The following is a 24,463-nucleotide window of genomic DNA, read 5'->3' on the forward strand; positions in this document are numbered from 1 at the left end:
TTGCTGCAGCTTCCACATCAGCACTTGCTGCTTCACCCGTACTTGTATGTTATAGAGACAGTTTCTTTCCTTCAACCTCATGAACCAGCCTCTGCTAGCTTCAGACTTTTCTTCTGTGGCGTTCCTCACCTCTCTCAGCTTTCATAGAATTGAATTCGAGTTAGAGCCTTGCTCTCTGGATAAGGCTTTGACTTAAGGGAATGTTGTAGCGGCTTTTGATCATTTATCCAGACCACTCAAACTTTCTCCGTATCAGCAATAAGGCTGTTTTGCTTTCTTATTTGTGTGTTCACTGGAGTGGCACTTTTAATTTCCTTCAAGAACTTTTCCTTTGCATTTACAACTTGGCTGTTTGGTGCAAGAGGCTCAGCTTTTGGCCTCTTGGGACATGTCTTCCTCACTAAGCATGATCATTTCTAGCTTTTGATTTAAAGTGAGAGACCCATGACTCCTCCTTTCACTTGAACACTTAGAGGCCATTATAGAATTCTTCATTGGCCTAATTTCAGTATTAAATAGGGCAGCCCAAGGAGAGGGAGAGAGTTGAGGCAGTGGCCAGTCAGTGGAACAGTCAAAACATGCACAACATTTATCGATTAAGTTTGCCATCATATACAGATGTGGTTCATGGTGCCCCAAAACAATTACAATAGTAACATTAAAGATCACTGATCACAGATTTAGTAATGAAAAAGTTTGGAATACTGCAAGAAGTACCAAAATGGAACACAGAGACATGAAGTGAGCACATGATGTTGGAAAATGGCACTGAAAGACTTGCTCAACACAGGCTTGCCACAAACCTTCAATTTGTAAAAAACAAAACAAAACACATCTTCAAAGTGCAGTAAAGCAAGGTGCAATAAAGTAAGGTATGCCTATACTGTATAAAGTACAAACAGCTGCCTTTATTTTGAGGTAGGGATAATCAGCTGAAGGACTTTTTACCTGGGGTCTTTCTCAGTTCCAAATAACCTTTTCTCACACAGTCTTAACAGTCCACTGAGATAGACATAGATCCTTGAAGCCATGGGTCTTCTAAGAGAGCTATAACTGGGACAGTATCACTTCTGACCTCACTCTGGCCTAAGGAAGGTACATCCTTCGGCTCCTGCCAACTTGGCAAAAAGCTTTATTCCCAGATGTTTTGCTAATTGAGGTCTTAGTGTTTTCTGATAATCTGTAGTTTTCTGTAAAGCTTCTTTATAGGACTTAGCACACTTGTAGTAATTTAAGTAACTATTTTTTAGTCTGTTATTCTCTCTTAAGCTATAAACTTTACTGAAGCAGAAAGTCTATTTTGTTCATCACTATCTTCCCAGTCCTAGCATATAGGTACTCAAATATTTGTTGGCATACTAACCGCATTATCTCACATATCTAGGATGTGGCTCCTATAAAATTTAGAGAGCCAAGTGGCAGCTTGTGCATCCTCATAATGTGTTGGGTAGGTCCCAAGAGTGAGCACCTCAAGAGAGCAAGGCAGAAGTGCATGGCATTTTTATGACTTAGTTTTGGAAATCATGTATAGTGTTTGTTACTTCTGTCATACCTTATTGGTCAAAGTAGTCACAAAGTACTTTCCAAGTTCAAGGTCAGGGAATAAGGACTTCATCACTTGATGGGAAGAGTGTCATAGTTACATAAGAAGAATATGTGAAATGGGAGATCTTGTATTGGCTGTCTTTGAAAAAGAATGTTACAGTTAATTTTCACCATATTTGGAAAACTTTTTGGCCCTTCTTTCTTCAAACATATTTTCTGTCCCCCTCCACATTGTTTTTTTTTGAGACTAATTAAATGTATGCTTTATATCTCACTGATTAAGACTTTGCTTCTTCCTTTTCAGTTATTTTTTTCTCTCTGCTTCATTTTGTGTAGTTTGTATTACTATTGTCTTCAGGTTTACTGTTATTTTCTTCTGTAGTCTCCAGTCTGTTGTTAAGCTCATCTGTTGAATTTTTTTATATCTTCTATTTTCTCGCCTTATTATGTTCATATTTTCCTTCAAATCCTTGTGCATATTTATTCTATTTTAAGTTAACTATTACTTGTCAGCTAATTCTCTTTATCTATCACATTTCTGGGTCTGTTTCTATTAACAGATCACTCCTATCCCAATTACAGTATTTTTCTGCTTCACATATCTAGTAATTTTTTATTGCATGCTAGACATTACAAGTGCTACATTAAGTATCTGGATATTGTTGTCTTTAAAGAATATTGGCCAGGCGTGGTGGCTCACGCCTGTAATCCCAACACTTTGGGAGGCCAGGTGGGCATATCGCCTGCGGTCAGGAGTTTGAGCCTGGCCAACATGGTGAAACCCTGTCTCTACTAAAAATACAAAAATTAGCCAGGTGTGGTGGCAGGCACCTGTTGTAATCCCAGCTACTCAGGAGGCTGAGGCAGGAGAATCGCTTGAACCCGGGAGGCGGAGGTTGCAGCGAGCCGAGATTGTACCATTGCACTCCAGCCTAGGCGACAACAATGAGACTTTGTCTCAAAAAAAAAATTGAAAATTGTTTTGGCAGGTAGTTACTTGCTAGTCAGCTTGATACTTTCAAAGCTTGCTTTTAAGCTTTGTTAAGGTAAGTGTTTGGAATAGTTTTTGCTCTAGGGCTAGTTTAGTTCTACTACTAAAGGATGATTCTCCTTAGAGCTCTAATGAATGTCCCTGGTATTCAAGGTCGTCCTATCCGGATAGGGGGAACACAGATGTCCCCCAGCCTGTGTGAGCTCTGGGAATTGCTCGGCTTGCAATTCCAGTTTGCAGTTTCATTGCCTGGCTTTGTGGGGTTTCACCTAACACATGTGTAGGTTAGTATTCAGTAATGGAACTAAAGGGATCCCCATGCGGAGGTCTCCCTTCTGGAGGTCTTTCTCTGCGCTGCAAATCTCAGCCACCTCAGTTTCTACAAATTCCAATCTCAGTCTACTCAATTCATCAAAAAAGGATATACTGTGGTCTGCAAAGCACTTCCAGGCAGAAAGCTGGAATGATCTTCGGGCTCACCTTACTTGTTTCCCTTTTCTCAAGGATCACAATTCTTTACTGCCTATTGTCTGCTGTTTATATCAATTTTTTCATGTATCTTTGATCCAGTTTTCTGGTTGTATGTGGTGGAAGAGAAGATTCTGTACCAGTAATACATGTTGAAGTATGAGTTTTACCTCCAGGATTTCTTTCTTCTTTTAACCACTTAAAGTACAACTTAGTTTCCAAATGTAAAAATGAAGTCAACTTTGAGTTAGAATAAATAACTTGGCTTCAAGTTTCAGGCCTACCTCTAACTTGCTGCATGAATATTGGCAAATCTTATTTGTTTTTTGGCAGACACAGCAAAATTGAATTGAATATAATCCTATTCGCCCTATTTCTCAGGCATTCTGTAACAAGCAAATAGAAATAAAAACAAATCACATTAAATAAGGATGAAGTTATATTTATAGTTAGTTGACAACTCACTTCTCAAACCTCTCTTGCCTATCTTCCAGTTCCATTCTCTAAAGAATAAAAGTGCCTGAGTTAAAAGTGTAGTGAGACTGGTGCTGTTTCACAGCTTCTCCTCTTAATATTAGCCAACTGCTACTGAATGTTTTCTATGTGCCAGGAACTGTGTAAGCCTTTTATGTGAATAAATTTACTAAATTTTCTTTTTTTTTTTGAGATGGAGTCCCACTCTGTCACCCAGGCTGGAGTGCAGTGGCGCAATCTCAGCTCACTGCAACCTCTGCCTCCCGAGTTCAAGCGATCCTTCTGCCTCAGCCTCCCAAGGAGCTGAGACTACAGGCGTTTGCCACCACGCCTGGCTAATTTTTGTATTTTTAGTAGAGACATGGTGTCATCATATTGGTCAGGCTGGTCTTAAACTCCTGACGTTGTGATCCGCCTGCCTCAGCCTCCCAAAGTGTTGGGATTACAGGCATGAGCCACCGCGCCCGGCCTTACTAAATTTTCATAACTGCCATAGGGATAGGTACTATTATTGTCCCCACTTGACACCTGAGAATGAGATTAAGCAACTTGGAGAAGGTCACATAGCAAAGTGGCAGAGGCAGAACTAGGACTGATTCTTGAGCCATGTTCTTCACCATCACTATGTGACTACCTAAAAACTACTGAAAATGCATCAACTGCTGCTGATATAGAATCATTAATTATACTTAAATATAAAAGAGCATAATCTCTGCCATCCTGTTAACAAATCCTGTTTGTTTAGTCAGCATGACTGATTTCCATGGGGAAGCAGAAAGATTGGGCTATCATTGGAATATGTGATTCCTGGGAAAAACACCGTTAGGATGGCTGGAAATGGAAGATGATGTCCAGCACCAACTACCTTGAGAATAGGCTGTAAGTGGAGTACAGAGGGTCTAGTGTGGTTCTCAGAGGGTCACTGGTGTGTACTGAATCTCTACTGTCTGTCTTTTAATATTAATAGGCTCATTATTCTTTTTTCTCTCCTTTCTCAGACACATTTAATCAAACCAGGCACCAAAATGCTAACACTCCTTCCTGGAGAAAGAAAGGCTAGTATTTATTTTACTCAAAGAAGAGCTCCATCTACAGGCATTCACCAGAGAAGCATTGCTTCCTTCTTCACCTTGCAGCCAGGTATGGTGGCCCATGTGGGAATACTTCATTATCCAGGGCAAAAAAGGAGTGTGTTCATTTGTCCATGTTAGAACATTTATGAGAAATGATGAAACCAGTGCATTATGTTAAACTTAGCCTATTAGAAGAGGTTATAAAACATAAAAAATCGGCCGGGCGCGGTGGCTCAAGCCTGTAATCCCAGCACTTTGGGAGGCCGAGACGGGCAGATCACGACGTCAGGAGATTGAGACCATCCCGGCTAACAGGGTGAAACCCCGTCTCTACTAAAAAATACAAAAAGCTAGCCGGGTGAGGTGGCGGGCGCCTGTAGTCCCAGCTACTCGGGAGGCTGAGGCAGGAGAATGGCGGGAACCCGGGAGGCGGAGCTTGCAGTGAGCTGAGATCCCGCCACTGCACTCCAGCCTGGGCGACAGAGCGAGACTCCGTCTCAAAAAAAAAAAAAAAAACAAAAAAAACCAAAAAACCATAAAAAATCATTGCCTTTTGAAAAGCAATATATGTGTGCTTTTACAAACATACTTTTCTGGTTCTGTTTTGCTCAACTTAAATATTTGTATTTGCTGACAGAGCAGTCAGGAAAGGTGTACTTGGGCGTTGGAGGTGCACTTGGGAGTTGGAGGTGCACTGGGGAGTTGCCCTGCCATTAGTTAGGAGGTATATATCTTGGGTTGGCCACAATGGGTACTCTGTCTAAGGTTAATTGGTAATTGATATTTTTGTGTGAAGTTTCTCAAATTAGTGCAAGGTTCAAAGATGCTTGTTCTTAGAAAGCCTCACATAAAGTTGGTTTATGTCTCATCCTTTGGCAGTTCTTTGCTTCCAGGTCCCTGTTCAGGGGAGCAGCTGACTCAGCAGGCTGGGCCTTAAGCAGCAGGGTTCCTGCCACTTGGAGGGTGTTGGGAAGAGTGCTCTAATGCTGGGAGTGATTCTCAGGATTGCTTTGCCTAAACCTTCAAAATGCCCTCTCCCTCCTCCAAACAAAAACTTATACTCTTTTATGTAAGGGCAGATTTAAATTAAAAAAAAAAAAAAATTAACAAAAAAACTTCTTCCACTTATAAATTCTGGTGTATTTTATAATCTATATTGAATTCTAAGGAAAAGTTGAGAATTCTCACAAAACCTAGTTTCTGCAGTATAATTCTTATTGGAGTTATTCTTCTTTGTTTTTATAATTAGATCTTGGTGTAATTTGAGCCAAGTTGGGAATTCCATGTCCTCCATCCTTATCTTAAGGCAGAAAAGAATCCACTCTATGCCTGATAAAATTAACAGGCTGGACACTAGTAGTTGTTTCACTATTCTACGTACTGACTGACTTAGCATCCTAATTGTGTCTTCACTCCCTTTCCAATGAAATGCCTGGGGAGTGGAGGACCCACGTTTTTCATACTGTCACCAGAAGGTTTCTCAGAGTTGGATGGTTAATGTCATCTTTAAGACCTTACAAAACTTGTATGTGTTTAGCATGTTTCTTTAAGGATAATGTCCAGGAATGTATATTTGGCCAGAGGATCATCATTTAGTAAAAACTACATTAAATAAAAAACAAAAGCAAAACTGATGTGCCCTATGTTAAACAAACCTACAAATGAAAACTCAGCTGGTAAAGTAGGCTGTGGTCTGATTGTATGTGATGTTTGACATTATTAGGTAGGTGATGGGAAGTATCCATGTATTTGAGTAGGGAATATAAGATCTGATGTTTTAGAGTTCATTCATGAGAGACTGGCAAGATTGAAAACAGGGAGATTGGCTACAAAATTATGTGAAGAGGCTAAGACTCCTGCACTAGGTAGTAATAGTAGCTGATACTGATTTCAGAAAAAGCCAACTGAATCCTGCTTAGGGCAGTTTTTCTGCAGAATAATATTTGTTCATTCCTGTTTTATTAGGAAAGACAAATGGTAGTGACCAGAAGAGTGTTTCATCTCATACAGAAAGTCAGCTCAACAAAGAGTCCAAGAAAAATGTGACCCAGCTAGACCATTTGATCCCAGGCTTAGCACATGATTGCATGATATCCCCTTTAGCCACTTCAACCACTGCAGACATCCAGGAAGCTGGACTCTCTCCTCAGTCCCTCCAGACTTCTGGCCACCACAGAACTGAGCTATCTTTGCTCCAGCCTGATACTCTAGACTGTGCTGGAGAGAGTAATACCCCATTGGCTTTTTCCTTCACTGAGGACTTGGAAAGTTCTTGTTTGCTAGACCAAAAGGAAGAAAAAGGGGATTCTGCCAGGAAATGGGAATGGCTTCATGGGTCTAAGAAGAACTGTCACAGTATGAAGAAATATACCAAACTACCTGGGGACAAATGCTGTCAGCCTTTAGGCAAGACTAAATTGGAAAGAAAGGTGTCTGCCAAAGAAAACAGGCAGGCCCCTGTCCTCCTTCAAACATACAGGGAATCCTGGAATGGAGAAAACGTAGAATCAGTGAAACAAAGCTCTTGTCCGGTTTCTGTGTTTTCCTGGGACAATGAAAACAATGACAAGGACTCCTGGAGTCAGCTTTTCACTGAAGATTCTCAAGGTCAGCGGGTCATTGCCCACAACACTAGAGCTCCTTTTCAAGATGTAACGAATAACTGGAATTGGGACTTAGGGCCGTTTCCTGACAGTTCTTGGACTCAGTGCCAGGAGGATGGGCCAACTCAAAATCTGAAGCCTGATTTGCTCTTTACCCAGGACTCTGAAGGTAATCAAGTTATCAGGCACCAATTCTAAATGTTTTGAAGCTTTGTTCCTAAAAGTACCTTGAAATGACAGAGATGTAGGAAAATATAGTTGTGGGTGGAGAGGCGAGTGAGTTTGTTTAGGTGGGAAGGTGGCATGGGATGAAGTTATCATTACTGAGCATCTTCCCTATGTAAAGGGCAGTACCATTGTTAAGACACTGGGTTTGCCATCATGGCTTTCCCTCAGGAAGATGGTGGCTGATAAATTCCCTGAACAAGTCTATGATGAACACTGAGGCAGCACGGTGGGTATTTATCTCTCCATGAAAGCACCTTTTACTTAGCCTGCACAGAGCCTTCCAGATGTCTGACTGGGACCTTGCTTATGGATGTGTGGGGTTTTTTTTTTTTCTTTTCTCTTTTTTTTCCCTCAGATGGAATCTCACTCTGTTGCCAGGCTGAAGTGCAGTGGTGCGATCTCAGCTCACTGCAACCTCTGCCTCCTGGATTCAAGTGATTCTCCTGCCTCAGCCTCCCGAGTAGTGGGACTACAGGCGCATGCCACCAAGCCCAGCTAATTTTTTTTTGCTATTTTTAGTAGAGACGAGGTTTCACCGTGTTAGCCAGGATAGTCTCCATCTCCTGACCTCATGATCTGCCCGCCTCGGCCTCCCAAAGTGCTGGGATTACAGGTGTAAACCACCGTGCCGGGCCAGATGTGTGAGCTTTTAATCTCTGGCTGATCTTAACCCACTTCGACCTAAGCTTGGGATGATTACTCTTGACCCTTATTTTGAGTGATTAGCACATCTCCCCACAACCCAGGTGTGCGCAGAAGAGAGGTAGAATGGTGCTAGTTTCGTATTTTATTTTTGTGGTAACTGTACAGCACTTTAAAGTTATATACTCTATGTTTAAATATACCCCTTAAAAAGCCTGAGCTATATAACAATCTGGATGTGACTGTGTTACCCTTTTCCCACAAGATAGGAGGGAATCCCCTTTGTAAAACTATGAATCCAAATAAATGTTTACAAAGTGGCTCTTGTGGTAACTGGTAATTAAACGATTATCAATTTTATTTTTGAAAATGCAACTGTAATAGTGTATGTTGTCATTGCCCTGAGTCTGATGTGAGCCAGAGTCTAGTTTGACCTGTCTTCTACCCAAGGCATTATCCTTTGTTGTTGATATGGTACCTAAGAGGCTTAAACAATCTCTAGGGGACAAACTTGCAGGTTATAACATAGAACTGCTTTTTTTCTTTAACTTAAATTTTAGTTTTTTGAGACATGGTCTCGCTCTGTTGCCCAGGCTGGAGTGCAGTGGCATGAACACAGTTCACTGCAGCCTGGACCTCCTGGGCACAAGTGATTTTCCCACCTCAGCCTCCTGAGTAGCTGAGACTACAGGCACATGCCACCATGCCCAGCTAATTTTTAAAATATTTTGTAGAGATGAGGTCTTGCTTTGTTGCCCAGGCTGATCTTGAACTCCCAAAGTGCTGTGATTAGAGGTGTGAGCCACTGTGCCTGGCCTAATTTAAATGTTAAATTCTACTTTTGTGTTCTATGTCATCTCTCCGGTCATTTTCCTGGAAGACCTGCTTTTTTAAGAATGTATGGGGCTTAGTGCGGTGGCTCATGTCTGTAATCTCAATGCTCTGGGAGGCTGAGGTGGGAGGTTTGCTTGAGACCAGGAGTTCAAGACCAGCCTGGGCAACATACAAGACCCCATCTCTACACAAAAATTAAAACATTTCCTGGGTGTGGTGGTGCATACCTGTAGTCCCAGCTACTCAGGAGGTTAAGGTGGGAAGCTCGCTTGAGCCCAGGAGCTTCGAGGCTGCAGTTAGCTAATGATCCCACCACTGCACTCTGGCCTGGGCATTACAGAGCTAGATACTGTTTCTAAAAAAAGAAAAAGAGTATAGGGCAAAATCTCTACAGAAAGGGGGAAGAAAACCCCTAGAAGGGCAGGACCTTATAAGGAAAGAGGAGAAGCCAGTAGCCTGTTTAAGTTCATACACTTTAAAATGAACAATAATCCTATCCCCTGAAGGATACTGGGTAATCACAACTCAAGAGATGGACACAGTAAATGCATTCTCTCTCCAAGTCCTTCCTTTAATGTCAGGTAGTGCTTCAACCCAAACACACACAGTATACATACCATAGAGAAAGGGACCTGAGGGCATCTGAGTCATGCATGGTGTGGTAGGTACAAACCTTGGCCCAACCCAAAGGAGCAGTCAAGGGCCTGGAAGAAAGATGGTATGCTCTTTCCCCCTCCTCCTTTCTCTTTCCTACCGGGCTTAAAGTCCGTGAAAGAGAAAGTTTTTAATCAGTGGAACTGATAAGGCCTCAGGGCCATGGAGGGTAGATTTGGTTGTTCAGTAATATAAAATGTGTTTAAGAAAAAAAACAGCCCAGGCTTCCCAGCAGTAGCCCATGTGTTGGCTGGTTCAGCAGCCTGACCTCTACATGTAGACAAGGAAGTGAGGAGGGTGATTGCTGGGCATTGGTGTAGGTTTATGATGGAGCAGCATAAAATTTTCCATGCCCTGTGAACGTGTATACAAACATTTATAGCCCCTTCCCCTCAGCCCTGCTCTGCTGCAAGGAAGCTGCTGAGAGTGAGTGACAGCTGGGCACAAAGTGTCTTGTGAGACCAGTTATAGGGTCTAATGCAGTGAAGTCAGTCAGTCATTTCAGACCTGTTTTCACACAGGGGCAAGGAAAAACCAGAAACAACTTCTCTCTTACCCTTTAAACTGAGATACTTCATTCTATACGATTACCTGAAACAAATGTCTCAGGTCAAATCACAAGCCTTAGCTTCTGCCAGGGTTTGAAGTCTGGGAAACATATAATCCAGCTCTTCTCTTTCAGTCCGAGCTCTAGCTTGTTAGCAAGACTGTTGCAGAAGATTTCTCCTTTAGAGGCAGAAACATCTGTGGTGAGGAAGGCAGCTATTGAAGGTATTCCAGGAGCATGAGACTGAGTTTGCAGAGCTGAGGGTTGTCAGTTTCCTTTTCTACTGATATCTTCTTCCTTTAGAGCAAACTTCCTTCGTAAGACCTCAGAGATAAGCACAGCAGGGTCCTCCTCCTTCAATGAACTCCGGTTCCTAGAGACACAGTAATAGCTTGAGTACTTACTCTTTCCTGGGTAGTGTTGTATATATTTGAATACATTATCTCATGGAATCCTCACAACAATCTTACTAGGTAGGTGCTATTACAATTCCCTTTCACAGATAAGGAAATTGAAGCACAGAAAGGTTATACAAGTTGCCCAAGGTCACTAGTCACTCAGCAAGTAAGCGGTGAATCCAGAGTTCAAAACCAAACTAGCTGGTTCCAGATCTCTTCTATTAACTAGAATGCTTTACTATTTCCTGAAATAGCTATGAAGTGTGGGCAAAGTAAAGGACCATCAATCGGTTAGAGTTGCCCTCTGGTGGCTAAGCTTCTGCTTCTGCCTTCTGGCCCTATGTTTTCTTAGTAGCATTTCCCCAGAGGGTCAGCAGGGGAAATGACTGATGACTCTTGGCTATTCTAACCCTTAATAGTTCTAGGGAAAAGGTGTGCTTGGGATTTCCTACTTCCCGGTCTCCCCTTCAGGGTAGATGATTTTTTACGAGAGCCAGAATTAGAGCAAAACATTCACACAAGAAACGCATTGGAACAAAACCAACTCCAGACTGAAGTAGGCCCAAATTATCTGATACATCATATAAGAGGGTCCTAGATACCCGGAAAATAGTTGCTTGAAATCCTAGTGAACTTGGCCGGGCGCGGTGGCTCAAGCCTGTAATCCCAGCACTTTGGGAGGCCGAGACGGGCGGATCACGAGGTCAGGAGATCGAGACCATCCTGGCTAACACAGTGAAACCCCGTCTCTACTAAAAAATACAAAAAACTAGCCGGGCGAGGTGGCGGGCGCCTGTAGTCCCAACTACTTGGGAGGCTGAGGCAGGAGAATGGCGTGAACCCAGGAGGCGGAGCTTGCAGTGAGCTGAGATCCAGCCACTGCACTCCAGCCCGGGCGGCAGAGACTCCATCTCAAAAAAAAAAAAAAAAAAGAAATCCTAGTGAACTTATATATACATTCATCCTCAAGAAGGTGTTTTACTGGGGAGTAAGCTAAATATAAGAGCCAAGACTGATTATTCAACCTTCAAAGCAACAACAAGAGGGACTGCGTTTGGTTGGTGACATATCTGAACCTTTGCTGACTGGGGTACTTTCCCAGTCTTATTCACTAACCCAGCTTCTTCTGATCCGAAGACACAAGTGGGAGGAGGGGGCTGGCAATAAGGGTCTTGAATCTAATTTGGTCCAAAAGGCAAGTAAGAGAAAGTTTGAGAGTCAACCTAAAAAACATTGTGTTCAGAAGAAAACAGCTCAGAGAAGACCAAAAGCAGCAGCAACTGAATTTGGGAACGTGGAAGACCAAAGAGATATGGGTGAGTATGACCAACCTGACTAGGGCCAGTGAAGGAAGGTTAAGAGTGACTTCCCTAAACGGGTCAACTGCCAGGAAGCAATGAGGGAGTCACTTAGCTTGGTCTACTTTTCAGAGGGAAATGGATCCCAGGAGACAAAAAGGGATCCAGGGCAAGTAACTTTCCCTTTAACAGGAACTTAACATCAACTCAGGAGACCTCACTTCCCCGTCCCCAAAACAGTTTTTCATCTGCATTAACAAACAGAGCTGCACAAGCTGGGCGCTGGCCATCAAGGTCTGGCTCTCCAATGCCCAGGAACCTACATTCAAACCAAGCTCCTCTGGTGAGTCCTGTGCAGCTGGAACACAACCCACAACTGGAGAAACACTATGCAATGGGGTGACTTCCTGAGGCTTCTTTGCCAGATAAAGTTTTTCAAGGTAGGTATTCCCCAAAGTCCCTCATACTCCATCGGAAAAACCTAGAGCTCCACTCCTTGGGGTTCTACTATTAAGTTAAAGGTGTATTTTTAACAAATCCGAGCAATTCTGATGGGCAGCTACGTTTCGGAACTACTGGCGAGTCTCAAAAGCCTTGTTTTCAAATCACTGAATATGCAGGATTGGTTTGCACAATGGACCACTGTATTTTAAAGTAGAAATCTCCAACTTTATGAAATTCTCCTCCCACCAAAAAAGCCTACCAATTTGAGATAAGAAAACATAACAAAACATAATGTCATGCAACCCCTCACTTTGAAGGGTGGGGCATGAAGACACTGTCACTAGCAGTATGAGAACTGAAGTGATAAAGCCACCTGAGGACAGAAGTTGGATTAGATGAGCTGCCTTATAAAAGTCCCTACTAGCCTCATATTTGGTTGGGGTGACCTAACCCAATAAATGTAAAGTGTTGCTCTTTCCTCAAATTGGGGCCCCAGGCACTGGCAAGCAGGTAGTCAGCAAGCTTTATGAATGACATAACATATGGTACTACTAAGAACTTACTATGTTGCATTAGATCATTGGCCATGGGCAACTCAGAGTAAACAGATACTAGAGCTCCTCATCAGATACTTACAGATCTTGGCTCTGTTTCATTCGGTGAAAGTCCTTCAGGATACCCATCATATCTGCAAAGCTGCTGGCCTTGGACAAAGAGATGCAGTCATCCTCTTCAGACGAACTGCAGGTAGCTTTGTGTTCTGGTTTGCAACATTCAGGGCTGGCAGAACAAAGCAGGGGGACTGATGGAAGCTCAGGGACCTCCACCTCTGTCTCCTCGGTGATGTCACTAATGACAAAGGAAGTTGTAGAGTGGAATGAGGATCCAAAACAAGGTAAGGGAGAAGAGACATTTGAACTTCCTGGAGATAAGAAATCTGGCGTTAATGAAGCCGAAGCTGAAAGAGAAAACAATAGGCATGGATGGACATTGGGGCTAGAACACAGTAGGAATATCTTCTCCCCACAGCCCTGCCTACTGAACATTCATTTCCTGGGCTGACGCCATGACAGTCTGGGAGAGCCAGGATGGTATCTGTAGCCACTGGAGGGTCATTCCACTATGCTTCTCACTCAGGGGCTCAGAAAGCTGTAGAAGCACTGGGCTTTTCCAGTGTTCCAGGAGGGCAGGAAAACCCAGCCCATAAAGGCCTTGGCATTTAAAACTGCCATTCCACAATAGGCTGTGGAGTGATAGCCTTGTCATAGGCCAAAGCAGCAGTGACAGCTAAGGCCTGAATTTGTCCTTTTCTCTAACTAGGCTAGTGCTTTTGACTGTGCTCCTTTGTATCTTGCTATCTGTGAACTAAAAGACATGTTCCGAGCAAAACGAGAATGGTGACAGACCTCCCAACCTTCCCAAATTTCAGTGGAGAGAATTTCCTTAATTTCTACATTTCTAAAAATACTTTGAAAACACTAAATACACTAAAAACTATGTTTCTAAAAAACGTGTTACTTCAGTTTGTCTCTTGTATGACAAAAAAGTAGCCAAGAAATATAAATGGAGTTTCAGTGCAATTCTTCATAAAACTTCCATGTGAAGAAATTAAATACATGAAGATTTCAAAGAATACCATGATTTTCATGCGTCCTACCAACTGATAAATTTAGGAGCTATGACTCTGAGTCAATGCAGAGTGAAAAAATGAGGATGGGAGGAATATGAAGATAAGCCCTGAGCATCTTGGGAGAGATCCACCTGTTGGTTGTCCATGCCTCTGGTCAAGGCAGGCTTCCCATCCATTTCCAGTGGTTCTGCCTTAACTGTAGACAGAAAGCTGGAGGGATGGGTTACAAGGCTTGTTTGCATAATGGACCTTTTTTTTTTTTTTTTTTTTTTTTTTTTGAGACAAAGTCTCACTCTGTTGCCCATGCTGGAGTGCAGTGGTGCAACTTTAGCTCACTGCAAGCTCCACCTCTGCCTCTGCCTCCGCCTCCCAGGTTCAAGTGAGTCTTGTGCCTCAGCCTCCCAAGTAGCTGGGATTACAGGCACACACTGCCACGCCCGGCTAATTTTTGTATTTTTTGTAGAGACAGGGTTTCACCATGTTGGCCAGGCTGGTCTCGAACTCCTGACCTCAGGTGATCCACCCGCCTCAGCCTTCCAAAGTGTTGGGATTACAAGCGTGAGCCACAGTGCCCGGCCACTGTATTTTTAAGGCCAAAATCTCCAACTTTATGAAATTCTCCTTCCACCAAAAAAGTCCACTAATTTGAGATAAGAAAACGTAACATAATGTCATGCAACTCCCCACTTTGAAGGGTGGGGCATGGGGACAATGTCACTAGCAGTATGAGAACTGAAGTGGTGAAGCCACTTGTGATCCCTGGTAGAAACGACAAGGCGAGGGAAGATAGGTGCTTAAAAAGGGTAAGTCTCAGCAGTGGTGGGGGATATGTTTACTTGTATTGAAAAGGAAAGCAGGGTGCGGTGGCTCATGGCTGTAATCCTAGCGTTTTGGGAGGCTGAGGCAGGCAGATTGCTTGAGCTCAGGAGTTTGAGACCAGCCTGGGCAATGGCGAAACCCTATCTCTACTAAAAATACAAAAAATTAGCTGAGCATGGTAGTGTGCACCTATAATCCCAGCTACTCAGGAGGCAGAGGCACAAGAATTGCTTGAACCCGGGAGGTGGAGGTTGCAGTGAGCCAAGACTATGCCACCGCACTCCAACCTGGGTGACAGAGTGAGACTGTTTCAAAAACAAAAAGAAAAGGAAAGCCAGCGGGCATGGTGGCTCATGCCCGTAATCTTAGCACTTCAGAAGGCCGAGCTGGGTGGATTACTTGAGGTCAGGAGTTCGAGACCAGCCTAACTAATATGGCAAAACCCCGTCTCTACTAAAAATACAAAAATTAGCCAGGCGTGGTGGTGCACACCTGTAATTCCAGCTATTCAGGAGGCTGAGGCATCAGAATCGCTTGAGCCTGGGAGGCAGAGGTTGCAGTGAGCCAAGATTGTGCCACTGCACTCCAGCCTGGGCAACAGACCAAGTCCCAGGATCCTGTCTCCAAAAAAAGGAAAGCTGGCCAGGCTTGGTGGCTCACGCCTATAATCCCAGCACTTTGAGAGACTGAGGCGGGTGTCATCTGAGGTCAGGAATACAAGACCAGCCTGGCCAACATGGTGAAACTCTGTCTCTACTAAAAATATAAAAATTATGGCTGGTGCGGTGGCTCATGCCTCTAATCCCAGCACTTTGGGAGGCCAAGGCGGGCGGATCATGAGGTCAGGAGATCGAGACCATCCTGGCTAACATGGTGAAACCCCGTCTCTACTAAAAATACAAAAAAATTAGCCGGGCGTGGTGGCAGGCGCCTGTAGTCCCAGCTACTGGGGAGGCTGAGGCAGGAAAATCGCTTGAACCCGGGGGGCAGAGGTTGCCATGAGCCGAGATCGTGCCACTGCACTCCAGCCTGGGCAACAGAGCGAGACTCCGCCTCAAAAAAAAAAAAAAGCCAGGCCTGGTGGCCCATCCCTGTAGTCCCAGCTACTCAGGAGGCTGAGGCAGGAGAATCGCTTGCACCCTGGGAGACAGAGGTTGCAGTGAGCCGAGATCGTGTCACTGCACTCCAGCCTGGGCGACAGAGCAAGACTGAGGGAGAAAAAAAAAAAAAGCTACTGTGGGCTTATGTAAGATGTGATCTTAAAGACACTTGGAAGAGGGTGTCAGTTTTGGGGCTAAGGGAGGGACTCTGCCTGGGGTCACAGGTTAAGTGAAGATTTTGTTCCTAACCAAACCATTCAGCCCAAAATGGCTGGTAGAAACCATCTAAGAGGCACTATAGGCTAGCCAGGTTTCAAGACAACTCCAGGGCCCGGAACCTAAGTACCTCCAAACCAAGGACTACCATTTTCTTTACCCCCATCCTGCCCAAGAGCCAGGGGAAAGGAACAGCCTGTTATGTTCTGGCCCTGGCACAGGGGCTCCTACCTGCATCAGCTGCCACTATCTTTGCAATCTGGCTGCGCAAGTGGCTCAGCTCATCCTGCAGCTCAGTGGTGCGGCTTAGGGCTGGCAGGGCTGGCTTCTTCAGGGCCAGAAGCCTCTCCTCGGACCCACGCAGGTTGGGAACGGAGGCATTGCGCTGCATGACAATCAGAGGGCTGGGTTTCCAGGTGTGCCTCAGGGGGCGCGTATCACTCCTGGACCAGGGAAAACCAAGTAGGTCAGTTAGGAATGGCAGGCCACTGTGCTCCCTAAGTTCCTTCCCCCACTCCTATAAGAGTAGCACAGTAAGGTTCTGCTCCTCTCTGAGCCCCCACAGTTCTCATTCCTCTCTCCTTGCTGCCTGCCACCTCTTCTGGGAAGTTCTCCATTCCTCAGCAGACCAGCTACTGCCTCAACTACCTGACCCGGGCGTATGTCTCCTCTTCATCTGCAGCAATCCAGGCGATGTCAGCCAGGGTAGGGACTGGGGGCACGTCTCTCAAACACAGGTCAGAGATGTTGGGCAGGGTCTATGGAGAAGCAAAATTCATCAACATTTACAGGCGCCATGATAAGCCAATCAGAAACTGCAGAATACACAGGAGGGGTACCTAATCTGGCACTGGGAGTCAGGAAGGCTTCCTAGACGGGGCAGAAGAAGGTTCCTGGTCGAAAACATTGAACAGAGGCCAGATGATAGTCAGGCATGGTGGCTCACACCTGTAATCTCAGCATTTGGGAGGCCAAGGCAGGCAGAATGCTTGAGACCAAGAGTTTGAGATCAGTCTGGGCAACATGGCAAAACCCTGCTCTACCAAAAAGAAAAATACAAAAATTATCTGGGTATGGTGGTATATGCCTGTAGTCCCAGCTATTCAGGAGGCTGAGGTGGGAGGATGGCTTGAACCTGGGAGGCAGAGGTTGCAGTGAGCCGAGATTGCGCCACTGCACTCTAGTCTGGACAACAGAGCCAGACTCTGTCTCAAAATAAAAACAAAAAGAGGCCAGATGCATGAGAGTCCATGTGATTACAAACAGTTCTGTGTCTTCAGTGGGACAGGCCTGAGTCACCTTTTAATAGAGATGGCTACTGTCTAAAACCACTGTGCCCTCTGGTGAACATACAAGTACAAGGTCATCAACAACCTGTTACAGCAATAGGAAATTTTTCCTGACTAGCTCTTTATAATCCTGTATAGCTAATTGAGATTGACAATGTCCCAGCAATGGTGTTTTAAACAAACCTGATAATTTGAATATATTTAGATTTAAATAAAAAGAAATTAATTATACAAAAGGAACCATAATAGGATTTCTTAAAATAGCTCCTCAACCCAAATGAGCAACAACCTAGAGATGAGTAAAGTGAAAAATTAGGATTCAATCATGTTGACTATGATTACAACAAAGTAAAAAACATCTAGAAAAAGAGAGGACTACACTAAGACATTAATAGTTACTGTATTATTACTGTGTAATTATAGGTAATTTATTTTCCTTTTACTCTTCAAAATTTTAATATTTTCATGTGCTTAAATTTCATGTGCTTAAATTTTCAAAATAAATTGGTAAGAGTCCCTTAATATTTAAGGTAATTTAATAATAGTAATAAATGCATATCTACATACAAGTAAAATTCAGCTGTTTCTGCTACAAATTATTTGGTATGGTGGATGGATCCAGGATTGATAGCTCCTGCATTCAGATAGGAAACCTGGGACTCCCAGGAGTGAAGTGATACTCCAAGGTCACACAGAGAACTTCCACTGACCCAGGAACTAGTGCTAAAACAGGCCATTCGGGGAAGCCTCCATTTGTTTTCCTGATTAGCGCTGAATGCTCCTTTGCTCTTGGCAATTAAATGAGTAAACACAAAGTACTCAGCACAGTGCCTGACACATAGTATGTGCTCAGTAAATGTTATCTAGTATTACTAATACTACTCACATATATTCCTGCTCTGTGAGAGCCTGTCCCCTTGACCGTCTCTGCCAGCATCTGGCCAAAGGGTACAGCCAAGTGTGGGGGCAGCCTCCATGGAGTGAGCCACACTCCCTAGCTGTCTCCCTTTTTTTTTTCCTGATGCTTCTGAGGCAGTTAGGACCAGTTCCTGCCCAGGACCTTTAGGCAATTCTGGATAGCTGGCAATCTGAATATTGGGACAGCTTTTCCTGCCACCCACCCCTGCAACATGTATACTTCCAACACCATTCCTGACCTAATATCAACCCTGACACCTCATCTAATTCCAGATCCAGTTCCTACAGACTGCTGCTTAGCATCTTTTATACAGATTTGGCTCCCTCCTTTCTGTTTCTACCTGGGCCACATCCTTTTATGCACATATTTCTATCTCCTCTGTGTGGGTAGAAAGCAGAAGTATTTATTTTGTGTCCCAGCTCCCCAAATGCACACATCTGAACCACATAGTTTGGGGCTGGTGCTTAACCATTAGTTCCCAGAGGGAGGCAGCTGGGACTAATAAATGCTACTTAGCTTTCTACCACAGAAGGGGTCTCAAGAAACCTGGGCCAGGCAGGAATCTCTGCTGCAGAGTGGGTGCTAAAGGATCCCTAGACACAGAGGTAAGACCGAAGCACCCCAGTAAAGGAGGCCCAGATTGGCCAAAAAGAGCAGGCTGAGGAATTATGGCCTCAGAGAAACACTAAAAATAGTGGAGCTTGGTGGCCGGGCGCGGTGGCTCAAGCCTGTAATCCCAGCACTTTGGGAGGCCGAGACGGGCGGATCACGAGGTCAGGAGATCGAGACCATCCTGGCTGACACGGTGAAACCCCGTCTCTACTAAGAAATACAAAAAATAGCCGGGCGAGGTGGCAGCACCTGTAGTCCCAGCTACTCGGGAGGCTGAGGCCGGAGAATGGCGTGAACCCAGGAGGCGGAGCTTGCAGTGAGCTGAGATCCGGCCACTGCACTCCAGCCTGGGCGGCAGAGCAAGGCTCCGTCTCAAAAAAAAAAAAAAAAAAATAGTGGAGCTTGGCTTGTGCCTGTAATCCCAGCTACATGGGAAGCTGAGGCAGGAGGACTGCTTGAGCCCAGGAGTTTAAGACTTAGCCTGGGCAACATAGGGAGACCTCATCTAAAAAATTAATAAAATAAATAAAAAGACTGGCGACATGGCCAATTCTTAGGGCTGGTGAAGAAAAGCAGAGTTCAACTCAAAAATCACAACACTCACTGTCCCATGTGGAGACCTATCAGGTTCCTTGTGGTCACAGGTTTGTATGCACTCAGGAAGGCACAGTGACCAGGATCTATTATAAGCATTTAACAAATATTTCATAACAGAATGAAAAGTGACCAGGAAACAACCTACTTGGGCAGTACCAAGGGGTTTGGGGCACAGAAGCAGCACTCTGAGCCTCTACCCTCCTGCCCTTCCAACATACTCACCTCGAAGGATGCCCGGGGACACGGCTTCAAGGGTAGGTTGGTCCCAATTCTTCTTACTACACTTCGAGCAGCCCCATGCGGCTTGTTTTGCCAGATTGGTATGGTCTGGAGCAAAGAAAGAGAGACAGTCACAACCTCAGAGACTGAATCCAACTACCGTCCTTGTCCTCTTCTCTCTAGCAGGGAGACTGAATTCCACAAACCTAGGGACAGGGCACACTCTAGGGGCAAGTCAACTCTCAATTATAGTGAGGGCAGGTTCCCCAGTTGCCAGCCTACACCCTGGCCAGCCACCCAAGGGAATACCTGCTGCTGCTAAGGCAGTCAATGTTGGGAGGGTCAGTGAAGGGAAGAGGAAGTAGCTAAGTGTAGAGATTATCCAGGCTTTCCTTCCAGCCCTCTGTACAGAAAGGCAGACATACACTGACTTCTGAAGTGCCCCAGGATCATAGTTGGTTCTTCTTAGGGCAGGGGAGTGAAATGGTGGCCTTGCTCCAATTCCAGGCCTCTGGAGAAAGGAGTGCTCAATTGGAGAGTCTCAGAACCTTATACTGTACCTCAGCAGGCCCAGCACCCAACCTTCCCCCACCATACCCCTGCCGTAGGAATGCCCCTTACCACACTGGCTTCCATTCCCGACACGTGAACCAGCTCCTGCACTTGAAGGACAAGGCAGCCACAGGGCAGCTCCGGGAGGTGGGAGGCGTGACTCCTTCATATCAGGCCATCTGGAGGAGCACCAGATTTCCCTCTTGTGAAACAACCCCCCACAGTGGGGATTCAATGGTCACCACACAAGCCCCACAAAACCAGGCCCTGCAGAGCCATGACTAACACCAAGACTTCTCTGAAGATGCAAATAGAACCCTTTGGTAGCTAGAAAGCTCATCGAGCCAAGTTATAGGTACTATCCAAGCCCAGGATTCATTCTTGAAGATGAGATGTAAAAGCACTCCTGGGCCCTTGCAAGGAGAGAGATCAGAGAAAATAGGAGAACAAACACCAGCTCTTGCCAATCTCAGTCTCCCGAGCTATAGAGGAAAAGAGCCAAAAAAGTTTATCCTGGCTCAGCCACCTCCTGGCTGTGTAGCTACAGGCAAGTTATTTAACTTTGCTGAACATTGGTTTTTCCATCTGGGAAAAGGGGACAGGAAAAGCTGCCACTGGAGGCTACCTTAAGGGTCAATGAGTGAAATGGGGTTGAGTGCTTAATGAACTATTAAAACATGACACAGATGGGTGAGGTGACATCTGACTGCTCTTCATAGCAGTTCTTGCATGGTGAGCAGATGCAGTGTGCTCGTTCATTCACTTGTTCATCAAACACCAACAGTACCCACTTGTGCCAGGCCTTGTGCTGGGCACTGTAGGGGCTATGGGGGGAGTAAGACACAGTCATGCTCTCGAGGAACTCGCTGTCCAGCAGAGTGATAGGACATGAATACGTACTTCTAGCAAAGGCTGAAAATCACTAGGCAGGTGGCCAGATGAGGTCAGAGCTCTGGCCCTAGTGCCCTGTAGTGAGTTTCGAGGGAGTAGGAAATGAAGACAAAACAGCAAGAGCACAGGTCCAGCACAGGAGGGTGAAGGATGTGGAAAGAGGAGCAGAGCATGATAAAGCTACTAAAGTAGGGGTCAAGTCATGAGGTCCGGGTGAGAGGTCACTGGGGGAGCCCTGGACAGGCTCTGAACGGGGGACAGACTAGACTGACAAAGCAGCTCTTTCTGGAGACCTCCCATGGAGGGTCCCCTCTTCTACCCATAGGAGAGGAGGTGTCACTCACTTTACGATACACATGGGGAAAGGAAGTTGGAGAGGGGAAGGCACTTGTCTAAGGTCACTCAATGGTCATGCCAGTGGAAAGCACCCAAAGCCTGGTCCAGGTCCTGCCACCTCCTGCCTGGGCTCCATCTTCTCGGCTCAGTTCAAGCCTTTATTATCAGAGTCCCTCTGTGTGCCAGGCTCTGTGCTGAATGTCCATGTCGGCCACGAATTGCACTAACAATGCTTACTGCCACTTTCTCTCCGACCTTACCTCCAAAGACCCAGCTGGGCCTAACCCTCACACACAGCCAGAGGAATCCTTCCCAAACACACTGTTAATCACATCGCTCTTCCGTTTAAAACTGGCTTACTAAAGCCAACACAGGATAAAATCCACAATCAGTCCCAAACCCATCTTTCTCTGCCCTCTCTAGACCACACCGAGTACCAAGGCCTGCACATTTCGCAGCCAGCCCTCCTGCTCTCCCCCTTGCCCTCCAGTCACACTGGCCCTCAACCCCCAACACTGGGCCCACCTCTGAGCCCTGCATCAAACACCAGCACCCCCTTCGCCGAGCTCATTCTTCTTCATTCCTCAGAGCTCAGCTCAAGCATCACCTTCCTTCCCTGCGACAGGGTCAGGTCCTTTCCTGTGCGCTCCGCAGCACCCTGCCTGTCCCTCGGAGTCCTCGCGAGAGGAACTAGATAACTGTGATCCCCGCGCACAGCACGGTGTCTGCCTAGGACACAGTAAGCGCTTCAACGCGCCGAACTAACTAACCGAATGAAGGAGAACACCAACTCAGCTGTCACCCCCGCCCCCAAGTGTCACTGGCTAGAAGATCTTCCCCCGTTCTCTGGCAGCACCGGTGGGTCTTGTCACTGAGGCTGCCGTTGCTGTCTATTGACAGGCGTCCCCCTCAGGAGACCGGGAGCTCCTCCAGCGCAGGGCCCCGCTCAGCACCCCTGGTCCCGGGGGACCCCACGGAGGCCGCCGCGCTCAGTGAAACTTTGCCGCTCGCAGCAGCGCCCGGAGACCCGCGTGGACCCTCTCCCTGCGGGGACCGGTCAGGGCGCGCCGCCCCTCCCCCGCGGCAGCCGCCCCGACCTGGGCCAAGGTCGGCCAAGTCCTCGCCGCCTGCCCAGCGGCCCTTGGACCCACAGGCCTGGACCAGAGTGCGCGGAAGCCTCCGAGCCACGGCCAGGTCTCAGAATGCGCGGCGGGGCAGCCCGGCCCGTCAAGCAGCGAAGCCGAAACTAGAAGTCTCAGGTCTGGCTTGGTCACTGTTTGCTGGGGTACTCCGACGAGCAACTACCCTTCGGGGACTCAGTTTCCCCCGGGCCAAGTGAAACGGACACCAGCGGCTCCCGCGAGAACTCGCGCGGGAACAGGAGCCGCGAGCTCCGCACAGCGCCTGGCACCTAGACCCAGTCTACTAACGGGCTGGAAGGCCGCACTCCCGTCTCCACGCCGCCCTAGAACCTTTCTCACCTCAGTCTCGGGCTCCGGGACTCTCTCACCTCACGGCCCCTCCTTCCACCGTGGGCTACCGCCCTCACTTCCGCTGACCCGCCCCCCGGAAGCGATCCTCCGCAGCTGCGCACCGAGCCGCACCTCCGCGCACCGTCGGGAGGCGGGTCCAGCCGGGTGGCAAGAGGAGGGCGGCCCCCGAGTGGGCGGGGCGCTGGCGGGGGCTCGCTCAGATCCCGCGGAGCACACTCCCCCTCTGTCGAGACTGTGTCTCCGCGGGGTCTGTGTCCCCGGGAGGAGTTGGCTGCGTTTGGAGATCCCTGAGCCTGATATTCGTCGCGTCTCCCTGCTTGTTACTCTCCACGTTTAGCCCCATACGACTTCTGGAAGCCGAGGGATGTGTCGCTCATCCCCTAAAGTATGCTCCTACCCCTAGGGCAAACTTCAGAATCCTCACCCTGGCCCCCTTTGCAGTTCATGGTTCCCAGGCAAGCCCCTCTGCAAAGCCTCTTTCCAGCAAGAATGGGCAGAATGGGCCTCTTTCTCCTCTGACTCCTGCCCTCCAGCACTTTGCAGCTTTCTTCTATTTTAGTCTCTGTCTCTCTGTCTCTGTCTCTCTCACTCTCTCTCCTCTCTCGCCTCTCTCTCTCTCTCTCTCACACACACACACGGTATATTCAGTGAGTTTGCTCATTAGATGGGTACTTGATGCACAAGACCCCAGAGGCACTGTGGGAAGAGCCACATTCCTTCCAGGCTCACTAACCCATTCCCTCTTTGTGCTCCAGCCCTCACTGTCCGGGTCTGTGGCATGCAGTTCCTGGGTGACATTTCCTCCTCTGCTTTCAGCACAGCCTCAGGCTGTGCCTGGCTCCCAGGCTGGAGTTCCTTGGTCCCAAAGCCTGCAATCCCCTCTGCCAGAGACAGAGTTGGTTTCATGGGTGACCAGCCCATGCAGTCACAAAGGGCCCCATGCTCAGAACCCTGTACCTGGTTTAGTACTCTGCTGTTGCCGTCTTGAAATGATTAATTTTCTAACAGGGGGTCTTGTGTTTTCATGTTGCACTGGGCTCTGCAAAATTATGTAACTGGTCCTGGCAAGAGACCTCAGAGGTCATCCACCCTATCTCCACCATATCTCAAATGCTAAAGACTGACTCCCAGGTCCAGCCCTCTTTCCAGGATGGCACATTGTGTTTTAATCATTACTTTCCCCTCTTGTGCGATGGCGGATCATGCAAGTTCACGCTGGCTGTCTGTCCTGGGTGTAGATGCTGATTTGCTGTCCCACTCAGATCCCCTTGCAGGAAGAATGGAGCCCCCTACCTGGGAATTTCCTTCACCTCCCAAGCCAATGACTGATGCAAGGCCCAAAAGGCCAGTTCAACTCTGCAGTGTGGTTTATGCCTCACAGCTCTTCCACTGTGGGTCAGGCCAAGGCTGGGCTGAGACTGTTCCTGCTCAGCATTTTTCCTTTTCCTCTTCTGCTTCCCTCCTTCTTTTACAGGTTTTTCTGGAAGTACACTCCCCACCCCACCAAAAAAAAAAAAAAAAATCACTTCATGCCTGTCTCAGGTTCCGCTTCTAAGACAACTTCCAGATCTTTCTCAACAGAGAGCATCAG

The 24,463-nt window shown here is 46.6% G+C and overlaps 2 protein-coding genes across 19 annotated transcripts in view; one reads left to right on the forward strand and one right to left on the reverse strand.

The window, feature by feature from the left end:
* AUNIP (aurora kinase A and ninein interacting protein) overlaps positions 1–13,829 on the forward strand; it is a 31,706-nt gene extending 17,877 nt beyond the window's left edge. Inside the window, exons 2-5 of one of the 4 annotated variants that reach the window (XR_013405716.1) lie at positions 4,477–4,618; positions 6,517–7,760; positions 8,785–8,979; positions 11,280–13,829. Coding sequence is in view for 2 of the 4 variants with exons in the window: in XM_001107799.5 (XP_001107799.3) it covers positions 4,477–4,618; positions 6,517–7,352 (978 nt within the window). In the remaining 2 variants the exon portion in view is untranslated. Of the gene's footprint in view, positions 1–4,476; positions 4,619–6,516; positions 8,347–8,784; positions 8,980–10,194; positions 10,215–11,279 lie in introns of those variants that run through there. The other 3 variants (XR_013405715.1, XM_077968855.1, XM_001107799.5) reach the window with 3 other exon arrangements.
* On the reverse strand, positions 9,405–22,932 carry MTFR1L (mitochondrial fission regulator 1 like). 15 transcript variants are annotated; one of them, XM_028837862.2, is made up of 7 exons: positions 22,861–22,932; positions 20,222–20,331; positions 19,604–19,708; positions 16,613–16,722; positions 16,196–16,407; positions 12,836–13,048; positions 9,405–10,432 (listed from the first exon to the last, which is right to left on the reverse strand). In XM_028837862.2, exons 2-6 carry the CDS (start codon positions 20,234–20,236, stop codon positions 12,882–12,884), a joined length of 609 nt encoding a protein of 202 aa, XP_028693695.1. In that variant the 5' UTR covers positions 20,237–20,331; positions 22,861–22,932; the 3' UTR covers positions 9,405–10,432; positions 12,836–12,881. The 15 variants fall into 15 exon arrangements, with proteins under 15 accessions (XP_028693695.1, XP_014987108.1, XP_014987088.1 ...); XM_015131622.3 differs by having other exon boundaries at positions 12,836–13,121; XM_015131602.3 differs by having other exon boundaries at positions 12,836–13,157.
* Positions 22,933–24,463: the final 1,531 nt, after the last annotated feature.

The sequence above is a fragment of the Macaca mulatta genome, chromosome 1, assembly GCF_049350105.2.
Source record: "Macaca mulatta isolate MMU2019108-1 chromosome 1, T2T-MMU8v2.0, whole genome shotgun sequence".
NCBI lineage: Eukaryota > Metazoa > Chordata > Mammalia > Primates > Cercopithecidae > Macaca > Macaca mulatta.

Excerpts from the sequence above, each read along its gene's own strand:
- MTFR1L (XM_077968894.1), bottom strand. The coding sequence starts at position 20,321 with ATGAAGGAGTCACGCCTCCCACCTCCCGGAGCTGCCCTGTGGCTGCCT. Across the intron at positions 19,747-20,221 it reads CGGGAATGGAAGCCAGTGTG|TCTCTGAGGTTGTGACTGTC; the intron begins GTAAGGGGCATT and ends AGTTGGATTCAG. Across the intron at positions 16,723-19,603 it reads GTCCCCGGGCATCCTTCGAG|ACCCTGCCCAACATCTCTGA; the intron begins GTGAGTATGTTG and ends GCTTCTCCATAG.